The sequence below is a fragment of the Lepidothrix coronata genome, unplaced genomic scaffold, assembly GCF_001604755.1.
Source record: "Lepidothrix coronata isolate B3197 unplaced genomic scaffold, Lepidothrix_coronata-1.0 Scaffold385, whole genome shotgun sequence".
Classification (NCBI taxonomy): Eukaryota; Metazoa; Chordata; class Aves; order Passeriformes; family Pipridae; genus Lepidothrix; species Lepidothrix coronata.
The window spans coordinates 50,845-63,177 of NW_016690565.1; the positions used below are offsets into that span (position 1 = coordinate 50,845).

The 12,333-nt window shown below is 51.9% G+C and overlaps 1 protein-coding gene across 2 annotated transcripts in view; it reads right to left on the bottom strand.

The window, feature by feature from the left end:
* Positions 1-12,333, bottom strand: part of NRF1 (nuclear respiratory factor 1) — a 31,159-nt gene that overhangs the window by 2,337 nt on the left and 16,489 nt on the right. Inside the window, exons 5-10 of one of the 2 annotated variants that reach the window (XM_017839198.1) lie at positions 11,173-11,331; positions 10,304-10,498; positions 9,454-9,555; positions 5,407-5,564; positions 3,062-3,186; positions 1,136-1,418 (exon numbers count right to left, since the gene is read on the bottom strand). In XM_017839198.1, the coding sequence (XP_017694687.1) occupies positions 1,288-1,418; positions 3,062-3,186; positions 5,407-5,564; positions 9,454-9,555; positions 10,304-10,498; positions 11,173-11,331 (870 nt within the window). In that variant the 3' untranslated portion in view covers positions 1,136-1,287. Of the gene's footprint in view, positions 1-1,135; positions 1,419-3,061; positions 3,187-5,406; positions 5,565-9,453; positions 9,556-10,303; positions 10,499-11,172; positions 11,332-12,333 lie in introns of those variants that run through there. The other variant, XM_017839197.1, reaches the window with a different exon arrangement.

Here is a 12,333-nt window from a genome sequence, read left to right on the forward strand (position 1 = left end):
TGAGCCCCCCCAGCTCCCTCAGCCTCTCCTCCCAGTACTTGTGCTCCAGTCCCTTCCCCAGCCTCGCTGCTCTCCTAATAGGTGCTGCCACCACCCCCTGTGCTGGCTCTGAGTGTTCCTTGGTCTAATGCCAACCACTTAAGGAGGGCCCATCTGAGCCTGCGGCCGCGGGGTCACCGGTTCCCGCATCCCGGCTCCGAGCAGATGCTCGGGAGCAGCCAGGAAACCGTAATGCACTTAAGGCAGTCTGACACTGCAGTGGGAGCAGGGGATCCTATTTCCTTTGCCTGCAAATGGAACCCATCACCAGATCAGCCTGTGGTGCTTCAGGACGTTCCCCGGCTCCCTGCAGGAGATCCAGATATCCAGCCCCAGATTCCAAGGTGTCCATGAGTGGGGGTTTCCCCCTTTTTTAGCTGTCTTGGTTGTTCTTGTATCACCTCATTATTATTCAGGTAATAATTCCAGAGAATGGGTGGGAAAAGCACCATACTGAGGCAGAAAGAAAAACTAATAACAGAGAATAATTACATCTAATGGTTAAAATCAGCAATGAAACACCTTGTCCGACCCTGAGACATTTCCATGGAGTCATGGAATGGTTTGGATGGGAAGGGACCTTAAGGATCATCCAGTTCCACCCCCTGCCATGGGCAGGGACACCTTCCACTAGTCCAGGTTGCTCCAAGCCCCTTCCTGGCCTGGGACACTTCCAGGGACGGGGAGGTGTTAAAACAGTCTCCTTTTCCCTATCAATAAGATGGGGTTAAATTTCTATCCCTTCCAGGGAAAGTGAAGTGGGTAAGGGATTGGAATCCCTCAGGAAAGCCCTGCAGAAGGGTAAGAGCATTCCTGGAAAGAAGCACTTATTGGGAATATCAGCAAATTAAGGCTTTGCAAACAACACCGAGCAGGGGGAATTCGCGGGTGAATCCCATCACGCCTCTGGGAGGTGTTTTCCCCCTCCTTCCCGCAGCCAGTCGTCCCAAATCACCCCCAGTGCCATCTCCTCCGGACAGAGGGAGTGGTTCGTTCCTCCTGCATCAAACAACGAAGCGTCCAGGAGGCCGCTCACGCTCCCACCCCGGAGGAAGAGGATAAACCCTCCCGGCGGTGCCGGCGCTGCCGATCCATCTGCTCTCCCCATCCCCAGCCGGAGCCAGAGGGAATGGATACCCCCATCTCCCGCAGCCCCCGGGGACATCTATTAGCCGCTTACGTAATCCAAACCACCGGCGAGGCGCTTCCAAGGGCTACAAAGCCCTTCCCCTTAATGCCACCGGAGATTTAGAGAGCCCCAATCGAAGGCGAGTGGGAAAGCGGGAGAGGGGCCCGCGGGCGAGGCTGCGCTCGCGGAAAATGCGGCAGCCTCTCCCCCCTCCTAATGCACTCGAAATCCCTGCTGACTCCCAGCTCCGCTGCTAAAAAAAAAAAGAAGGAAAAAAGGAAAAAAAACCCTAAACCAACCCCTAGCTCAGCCTGCGTTACAGTGATATTAAAGCGACGCCGGGAGGGGGAGTTTTTTGGGGGGAAGAAGCATCCGGAGGAATCCGGAGGAGCTCGAAAGCGTTTTGGGAGCGGGCCAGAGGGAGCCGGGGTGCGGATGTGCGGCGGGGCACCCACGTGCTCTGCCAAAGCTGATTAGTCGCTGGTTTTGAGCATCCAGGGGCAGATCCTCCCTGCGATAAACAGCCGTCACCGATCGCGACACGCCCCGGCCCTTCCCTGGGTGCCAGATGCGCTCCCCGCCCGCGGGGCAGGGATTTCGCTCCGTTCCTGCTCCCTCTTCAGGCCGGCTGACCCCACAGCAAGGGAACCGAACCCACCCCCGGGCAAACTCCTCTCCCGCCGCGCGGGTTTTGCTGCGGGCTGAACGCCGACCTCTCCGACCTCTCCGAACCGGCGCGTTCCCTGCGAGACGGGGATTCGGAAGGGCTGCGATGGAATTCAACCCCGAGCTCTCATCTGGCCAGGTCCCTGCTTTCCGTGCCAAGTGACAAGGCAGAAGTCACTGCTGTGCCACCTGACCTCCCGTGCTTGGCCCCCCCTTTGACAATTAACACCCAAACAGCCCCATCCTCAAGGTGACTTTGTGACTCTCCCCTCTGTGTCCTCTCTCTGAGCTTATTTTGACAAACCTCCTTCCAATTTAATCCAAATAACCGCCGAGTTTCTTCTCTGAACTCGGAAAGCATCACAGGATCAGGATCAGGCTGGAAAAGACCTCTGGGATCACTGAGCCCAACCTGTGACCCCAGACACCACCAAGTCCCCCAGCCCAGAGCACCCAGTGCCACATCCAGTCCTTCCCTGGACACCTCCAGGGTCAGGCAGAGGCTCAAAGCAACTGGAGGCAGTGGATGGGACACATTTGCACATTCCAGCACCATCCCTTGAACCAATTTCTGTGCATTTAGTTTTCTTTAATAGGAGCTTAGTTTGAATAGCTGCAAAAAGCCACCAGACTTGGCAGAAGAGACACCAAACAATTGGTGAGAAATGCTACAGAGAATCCCTAAAAGTAAAGGATTGACTGTGGGAGCAAGAGGGAAAATAAAGCAGGAGCCAAACGACAGCTGAGGGACCCTGGAAGGTCTCACCTGAGCAGAAAAGCAACAGTTGCTCAAGAGCAGCCACCAAACCCACAAAAAAAAGAGCTTTGAGAAGGGAAAGAAATGAGAAGGTAATAAAATGTTGGTCATTCCCTCACGGGGAAGTGTTTGGGGATGAGTTTATTGTGGCACCAACTGGTTGTGTTGGTTGGTCAAGGCTGGTCCTCCCTGTGCTGGGCACTGTGTAGATGCAGAATGGGAAGGAGGTTTTTCCAAAAAAACCCCCTAAGGATAAAGAGGAGGGAAAGAGCAGAGCCACCAGCACCATGGAATCAAACAAGAGCTCGGTGCCACCATCTCATTCTAAGGCCCAACCCGCTCAGTGACCGCCTGCAGCTGGAAATTCTACCAGCAAAAACCGGGCATTTCAGCAAAAAGAGAGTAAACCCCTCCAGTTAAGAGCACAGGAAAACCAACCCGAGGAATGCCAAGCCCCCCAGCAGCCTTACCATTGGCATCCTGCACGCCGGTGAGGGCTCCGACCGCCGCCGCCGTTTCTCCAGACAGGACAATCTGTCCCCCCCCTTGGAGAGTGGCTTCGGCCAGCGTGGCCACGGCGTGGGCAGCAGCTTCACTGTGGGCACGGAGGGCAGACAGGGCAATTAGGAACACCAAACCCACCAAACAACACCAAACCCAGCAAACAATCCCGTTTGAACCAGGCAACCCACGTCAGGCGACATCCAGAAGGGAGGGATCCGCCCCGGGCCCGGGTGAAGCGGAAAAATCTACACTGGAGGGGGAATTATGTGGGAAGAAGGTGGTTCCAGTGGCTTTTTTGAGTTTGGAGAGGTCTTAGGACATCCCTGTCCTCTTACCTTTGCATCCTTTCACTTGGGGTTCACTAAAACTTTGGGACAACCCAAGCGGTTGTTCTGTGGGGCTCCCTCCTGCCTCTGCTTTCAGGTACAAAACTCATCCTCTTGGCACATCCTGGGGCTCTGCAGATTCCAGAGCTATTCCCTTCATCCCTGACCCTGCCAGGCCGTGCCCAGGGTCACACCCCCAGCTCTGCCTTTAACTCCTCCCCAGCCAAGTGGTTTAATGATGCTTTTTAATGAGCATTGTTTGTAGCACAGGATTGTTTCATGTCCTCACACAAATGAGGCCGGAGCAAAGGGCCTTCTCATGGAACAACCCTGCTGTGGGAACAGCTAGTGGCAGACATTTGGGAAGGAGTGTGGATGATCCTTTCCTTCCTGCACCCTCCCAGCTTCCCAGAGGCTGCATCTGCACTATCAGCTTGGATTCGTCTGATCCCCTTGGAAACCAGTTTACTTTTTGTTTCCGCAGCCTCTTGGAGCAACAAATCCCACATTTAATCAGAAGAAAAACTGAATTATGGTTCTGCACAAACTCCTGCCTCAGCCCTTTGGCCTGGTACTGTGAGGGATTGAAAAGAACTCTTCCCTTTCTGCTTTCCTCATGATTCCATAGACTTCCAGTAATCCCCTTCCCAAGCTGAAGAGGACTGTGGAATGGATTATTCCTGGGGTTTGATCACTCTTGTCCTTCCCAGACTTTTCCTGTTCAAGGGGAGCGACCACTTCTCACACTATTCCAGATGGAGATGCAACAAGTTAGTCCTGGCTTGTCCTTTGGGCCTTCCCCTCTAATTCCCAATATTCAACTTACTTTTTCAACAGTATCTGCTCAGCAGTGATTAAAAATCCCTGCCATGGGTCACTGGAGGCCCTGGCAGTACTGGGGGATGGTTGGACTCCGGGGGCTCCGAGGGCTTTTCCAACCAAAACAACCTCACAGTTCTTACTATTCTACTGCAGAGAGGCATCTGGGAAACCCCCCCAAAAACCTTTAGGAGAAACCCCACAAACCAAGGCTGTGGAGGAGCCTCTGACCCTGAAGAAGGAGCAGGAATCAGCACCTGTCCTGCAGACACCTGGAAAATGCCTGGCACGGGAATTCCCTAAGGAAATTCAACCAGGTCAAGGGCTGGGTCCTGCACTTTGGCCACAACAACCCCCTGCAGCTGCAGGCTGGGCCAGAGGGGCTGGAGAGCAGCCAGGCAGGAAGGGAGCTGGGAGTTGGGACTGACAGGAAGCTGAACATGAGCCAGAGTGTGCCCAGGGGGACAAGAGGGCCAATGGATCCTGGCCTGGCTCAGGAACAGTGTGGCCAACAGGTCCAGGGAAGTGATTCCTGCCCTGGACTCAGCACTGGTGAGGCCACCCCTGGAGTGCTGTGTCCAGTTCTGGGCCCTGAGCTCAGGAAGGACATTGAGGGGCTGGAGCAGGGGCAGAGAAGAGCAGCGAGGCTGGGGAAGGGACTGGAGCACAAGTGCTGGGAGGAGAGGCTGAGGGAGCTGGGGGGGCTCAGCCTGGAGAGGAGGAGGCTCAGGGGAGACCTCCTCACTCTCTGCAACTCCCTGCCAGGAGGGGGGAGCCGGGGGGGGGGGGTTGGTCTCCTTTCCCAGGCAACCATCAGCGAGACAAGAGGGCTGGGTCTCAAGTTGTGCCAGGGGAGGTTTAGGTTGGAGATCAGGAAGAATTTCTTTGCAGAGAGGGTGCTCAGCCATTGGAATGGGCTGCCCAGGGAAGTGGGGGATTCTCCATCCCTGGAGGTGTTTAAGGACAGACTGGATGTGGCATCAGTGCCATGGGCTGGGAACCACGGCGGGGTTGGATCAAGGGTTGGGCTGGATGATCTCGGAGGTCCCTTCCAACCCAGCTGATTCTGGGATTCTATGAAAAGCCTCTCTTAGGACTGCCCAGAGGGATCTTTGCAGCGCTGGAACGAAACCCTTGGAGGTGCCAGGTGTTTCCAGGCTCCGTACCTGTTGAGTGCCATGGTGACAGTGGCTCCCTGCTGCATCTCCTGGGACGCTGCCACAGCTGCCTCTGCCAGCGATGCCACCGCCTGCGTGGCCTCCGACGCCTGCGTCGTCTGGATGGTCATCTCACCCCCCTGTAGCGTCGCCCAGTTCTGCTCCACCTGCCAGGGACAGCACCAGGAGAGGACAGGAGGGTTGGGTGTCGCCCTGTGGGTGGGTGGGTGGTTGCTCCCTAAAGTGAAATTCCTGAAGCAGAATTCCTAAGGTTTCAAGGAGCGCCCGCGCAGTCCTGCCAACACTCCGGCTTTGAGGGGGGGAAAAAAGAGAGGGGAACCCCTGGATCCACCTGGGAATGTTGCTGGGCAACACCACCCTCCATCAGTATATTCCATAAAGATCCACGAAGGCCCTCAGCCACCCACAGATCCCTCCTGTCCGGCCAAATCCGTGACAGAACGGGATGACGCTGTTGTTGCCATACCCGGATCACAGGCTGGGATTTGATGAATTAGCTCTGCCAAATGGCCATAAATAAAACACAACCAGTTCCACCTCAAACTGAGGAAGAACCACTTCCCATGGAACTCGGGATCAGCTGCCCAGGGAGGGTGTGGAGTGTCCCTCTCCGGAGACATTCCAACCCCGCCCGGATGAGCTCCCGTGTCACCTGCTCTGGGTGGCCCTGGTTGGACTGAGTGACCCCCAGAGGTCCTTCCAACCCTAATAATTCTGGGATTCGGTGTTTCTGCAGTGCTGGAACCCCGGCATGGATCAGATCCCTCAGGAAAACGGGCTGTGTTTGCCTCACAGTTTCCATTGGCATCATCCACTGCCATTCTGGGGAACGGTCCATGTTCCCACTTGGGATTTCTTTGTACAGGACCTGCAAATTCCCAGGGGTTTGAGCCAACTGGGATGTCTCTACGCTGCTCAAGAAAAGATGATGGTGGATGGGAGTGATCTTACAATTCCCTGACTCCAGAGCTTTCCATTAATAAATATTACTTAAAGTTCACCCATCTCAGTTGCTCATTTCCCACATTTCTCCGTTTGGGATTTCACAGCCCACGAGACAATGAATGTGTGGCCACAAAACCCACCAGGATGGGAACTGGAAATATGGACTGAACCCAGAAAAAAGCTGAGGAAGTGGAGGATGAAGGCCCATCACCCCAAATCCTACTGGCTTCTTTGCATGGTGATGAAGATCTTCCTCCAACTCCCATCCCTGCTCTCATCCCCATAAACGTTTCAGGGCCCCTCCTGGTGAGTGGAGACACAAAAATGCTGCAGGAGGTGAGGGGAAAAACCCACCTCTGTTTGTTAAGATGGTTAAAATGGTTAAGAAGGTAAAAATTCCATGGAAATTTTGCCGCCTTCGGGCAAGACAAGGATTAATCCCACCACTGGAAGGAGAGGGAGGGAGAACATCTGCCTTCCCACCCACCATCCCAGTGGCTCTGTGCTCCCTAACAGGGATGGAACAGGGAAAGAAGGAGTGGAAGGAGGGACCTTCCAGGCTCTTCTCCCCACTGACACGAAGGTTTTCCTGCTGGGATATTTTGAAAGGATTGGAAACAACCTCAAAAATGATCCAGTTCCACCCCAGGGGGAGAGACACCTTCCACCGGACCCGGTCGCTCCAAGCTGGCCCGGGATGGATGAGCCCCATCCAGCCTGATTTGTGCCTCTGGAAAATTCCTTTCAGCTCTCAAAAAAAAACTTGGAAAGCCTCGGGGCAGCTGCCAAAAGCGCCTCAAGGTGACTGCGGGCTCCTGGGCTGTGGGATGGGAGCAGGGGCTGGAGCTCGGCAAAGCTGTTCTGTGCTGCCACCTCTCGCCGGGCCACCCCAGAGGGACCTGCAGCCTCACTCAGAGGGGATCTGGGGGCGAGCAGGGGAAAAAGGAGTGAATTTAAAAAAAAAATAATTCGTATTTTTGAAGGAACGCTCCTCGGACGCACAGAAATAAAAAGTGTTATTTGGTTAAAAAAAAAAAAAGGCGGCGGGAAAATAAATGTGTGCAAGTGTAGGAGGTTGGGATCAGGCACCGGAGTGCCAAACAAAAGACAAAATAGATAATTTATAGGAGGTACATTGAAAGGCTAAAGAAAAGGCAAAATAAATAATCTATTGGAGGTATAAAAAGGAAAAGGTATGAAATTCAGACCTAAGGTTTCCCTCATAATTTTGTCTGCAGAGTCCTGAGTCAAAATAACAACAGTTCAGCACCAAATCCACAGAAAAAGTCAGTTGATTAAAAAGATGTGGAAAACTAAATGTGTGCAAGTGTAAGTGTTCAGATTTTGAAATGCCAAAGATAATACATACTAGATAATGGATAGGAGGTACATTGAAATGGCAAAGAAAAGGCAAAATAAATAATCTATTGGAGGTATAAAAATAGAAAAGTATGAGATTCAGACCTAAGGCTTCCACCATAACTGTGTTTGTAAAACCCTGAGTCAAAATAACAACAGTTCAGCACCAAATCCACAGGAAAAAATCCATTATTTGATTAAAAAAAAAGGTGGAAAAATAAATGTATGCAAGTGTAAGAGTTCAGGATTAGGCACTGAAGTGCCAAACAAAAGACAAAATAGATAATCTACAGGAGGTACATTGAAATGCCAAACAAAAACACAAAATAAATAATCTATTGGAGGTATAAAAAGAAAAAAGTAGGAAATTCAGACCTAAGGCTTCCACCATAATTTTGTCTGTAGAGTCCTGAGTCAAAATAACAGCAGTTCAGCACCAAATTCACAGAAAAAGTCTATTAGTTGATTAAAAAAAAAATGGAAAAATAAATGTGTGTGAGTGTAAGAGTTCAGATTTTGAAATGCCAGAGAAAATACAAAATAGATAATGGATAGGAGGTATATTGAAATGCCAAAGAAAAGGCAGAATAAATAATCTATTGGAGGTATAAAAAGGAAAAAGTATGAGATTCAGACCTAAGGCTTCCACCATAACTGTGTTTGTAAAATCCTGAGTCAAAATAACAACAGTTCAGCACCAAATCCACAGAAAAAATCCATTATTTGATTAAAAAAAAAGGTGGAAAAATAAATGTATGCAAGTGTAAGAGTTCAGATTTTGAACTATCAAAGAAAATACAAAATAGATAATGGATAGGAGGTACATTGAAATGCCAAAGTAAAGGCAAAATAAATAATCTATAAGAGGTATGAAAAAAAAAAGTATGAAATTCAGACCTAAGGTTTCCATCATAATTTTGTCTGTAGAGTCCTGAGTCAAAATAACAACAGTTCAGCACCAAATCCACAGAAAAAGTCTATTAGTTGATTAAAAAAAAAAAGGAAAAATAAATGTGTGCAAGTGTAAGTGTTCAGATTTTGAAATGCCAAACAAAACACAAAATAGATAATGGATAGGAGGTACATTGAAATGTCAAAGAAAAGGCAGAATAAATAATCTATTGGAGGTATAAAAAGGAAAAAGTAGGAAATTCAGACCTAAGGTTTCCACCATAATTTTGTCTGTAGAGTCCTGAGTCAAAATAACAGCAGTTCAGCACCAAATCCACAGAAAAAGTCTATTAGTTGATTAAAAAAAAAATGGAAAAATAAATGTATGCAAGTGTAAGAGTTCAGGTTTAGGCAGATTCAGATTTTGAAATGCCAAACAAAAGTACAAAATACATAATCTATAGGAGGTACTAAAAAAAAAATACGAAATTCAGACCTAAGGTTTCCAAGGAGGTACAAACAAAAAAGGGACGAAATTCAGGCACGAGGCCTCCAAAGGGATATAAATAAAAACGCACAGAATTCACACCTAAGGCTTCTGCCACAACTGGGTTATTGTGTTAATTTTGCTGAATTTGGTTTGCAGAGTCAAACCAACCCCAGCCCATCGCTTTCCACATAAAATGACACAAATTTATGCAGAAATCCCCGTTCCCGCGGGCGCCGGCCCCCGGAATTCGGCGTTCCCCGTGACCAGCCGGCTGTAGGGGATGTTGGGTGAGGCTCAGAGGGCCCTGCTCCTGGCTGAGCTGTCCCCAGAGAGCTGCCCCAGGGTCTCACCTCTCCGTCGGCCACCGCGGAGTAGTTCACTTGTGCCACGGTGACCGTGGTGGGCAGCTCGGAGGCGTCGGCCAGCGTGGCCACCGTGGCGCCGGTGCCAACCTGGGGGACACGACAAAACGGGGCTGAGAAGGCCTGCTGGTGCAGGAGGGAGGCCATAAAACCCACGTAAAGGGACATTTGGGTTAAAAAAAGGAAAGAATAAAGGGTTTCACTGTGAGGGTGGTGAGATATTGGCACGGGTCACCCAGGGGGGCTGTGGGTGCCCCAGCTCTGGGAGTGTCCAAGGGCAGGTTGGGAGAGCTGGGGGGGTTCCCCTGGAGAAGAGAAGGCTCCAGGGAGAGCTGAGAGCCCCTTGCAGGGTCTAAAGGGGCTCCAGGAGAGCTGGAGAGGGACTGGGGACAAGGGATGGAGGGACAGGACACAGGGAATGGCTTCCCAGTGCCAGAGGGCAGGGTTATTGGGAAGGAATTCCAGGTGTAAACTAAAGACCAGGGGGCACAGAAATACCTGATCTGTTGATTAAACTAGGTTTTATGGCATTAAAGGAGGGCAGTCCCACCACCTCTGCTCCCATTGCCACCACAGACCTTGTGTGGTGACAGCAGGAACTGGATTTGTTCGTTAAGTGGGTTCATTGAACTCAGCTCAGATCCCTGCCAAATCCAAGGGATGGGAACAAGGGATGGGAGTGGGGAAGAGGGAGGTAAAACTGATTCTCTGGGTGGGAGCGTTGGCTTAACAAACCCGAGGGGTGAGACCTGCAGATAAAGCCAAAATTCCCCAGGCAGACGATTAAATCCCCAGTCAGCCGTGCTGGGAATGGGGAAATGCAGAGGGCCCCACTCACCTGGATGAGGGACACGGTGCCATCGGGGTTGCTGAAGGTCTGTACCACGGTCTGGGAGGGCACCAGGTGGGCGATGCTGTGCGTGGTCGTGGTCTGCGGGGTCTGCTGGTCCTCGAAGGCGTAGAGCAGGTCCTCGCGCCCGTGCTGCTTGTAGCAGTTCTTCACGATGGTCCTCAGGGCCTGGGTCCAGGACACCTTCCAGCACGAGGGGGAGAGGGCAGAGTCAGGGGGGGAAGGTTTTCTGAACCGCTGGGATTTGAATGTTTGTCTTTGCTGGGGTTTATTATGGGATGGTTTGGAACCAACTCGCAAACAAAAGGCGCCGATAATGAATTCCTCTCCTCATCCCCTCCTTTGTCCAGGACTCAGAAATCACCCTGGAGAGCAGCAGGATCTAGGGAAGATGTCCCTGCTCACTGCAGGATGAGATGACCTGTAAAAGGGCCCTTCCAACCCAAACCATTCTGGGGAGAAAACCACCCTGGTTCGGGAGAGCACCGACTGCCACAGCACCATTCCCAGCCCCACCTGGAATCCCTCCCCATCCAACGGGTCCTAAATCACCCCACACAGGTCCCACTGCTCCCACACCACGGTGGCCTTCCCTGAAGACCTCTGTGACAGAAACCTCACCTGTGTGGTGGCATCCACGGCCACAGCTGGCACCCCCCACCCCTTCCCCCCATTCTCTCCCTTTTTCCCGGCTCCGCCGCGCTATTTCCTTGGAGCACCAAGGTCCCTGCTGCTCAGGATGGGACAGTCTCCCTGCCAAGACTCTTCCTTCTGCCACTGGAGGGAAGAACTGCTCCCAGAGCACTGTTTGCAAGCCCCTGTGCTCGGTTTGAGGGCAGCCAGGGGGGGACGCTCACCCGCTGCTTCTGCTCCTCCGTGCGGACGTCGCTGCGGACGTTGGCCCAGGGAATGTCCTCGGGCCACCAGATGGGTTTGCAGCTCTCCTTGCCCCAGCCTGGCTTCCCACGGCCCGTGGAATACTTCAGCATCTCAGGGATGAAGGCTCTCAGCTGTGCCTGCAACGAACCACAGCACAGGGGGGAATTTTTAGGGTCTTTCCTCTCTGGTAGTTTTGAGGCGCTTCCAAGTTATCACACGATACAAAGTTACTACATTTAACACCCATCCTGTTGGAGCCATCGACTGGGAGAGGCCTGGATGCCTAAGGAAGATGGACAATACTTCACCATCTTCTCCCAGATTCAGCTTAGAGCCTGGGAAGAGCAGAGACCCAATTAAGTCAGCTAATTACAGTGCTAAGGCACAACCACATGTTGTATTAACACACTGTACGCTTAAACCCTACCAGGAAGAGAGCAGGCCAACCTCAAAGGGAGAGGATAAATAAACAGATCAGAATGAGGCAGAAAAACCCACAGAACGTCCTCAAAGTGGCAGGAACTGAGCCATGAGCTGGGGTGTATCTCACAGAGATGCTGCAAAGGGGATGGAGCTCCAGGGGCTGCTCGGATGTGAAAACCACAATCTCACACTTCTCCACCCCTGTGCAGCCAAAGAAATTACAAAACCCACACAGGGTTTTGTGACACATTTGGGTTTTGTGCCAGGGATTCCCTGGAGTGTCAGGAAAAGGCTGGTTCAGCTGCAGAACGGAGCAGGAAGAGGAGGAGCTCTCACCTCACGTTGGAGAAAATCACTTTATCTTAAAGCTTCAAACCTGCATCTCTTTTGAGCTTTTATACTAAGTTATTTTATAGAATTGTGGGATCATTGTGGTTGGAAAAGACCTTTAAGACCATGGAGTCCAACCACTGCCAGCACTGCCAAGGCCACCCCTGACCCCTGTCCCCAAGTGCCACATCCACAGGGCTTAGAAATCCCTCCAGGGGTGGGGACTCCACCCTGTTCCAAGGCCTGACCACCCTTCCCAGGAAGGAATTTTCCCAATATCCAACCTGACCCTCCCCTGGCCCAGCCTGAGGCCATTTCCCCTTGGCCTGTCCCTTGTTCCCTGGGAGCAGAGCCCAATCTCCCCCAGTTCCCCCCTCCTGGCAGGG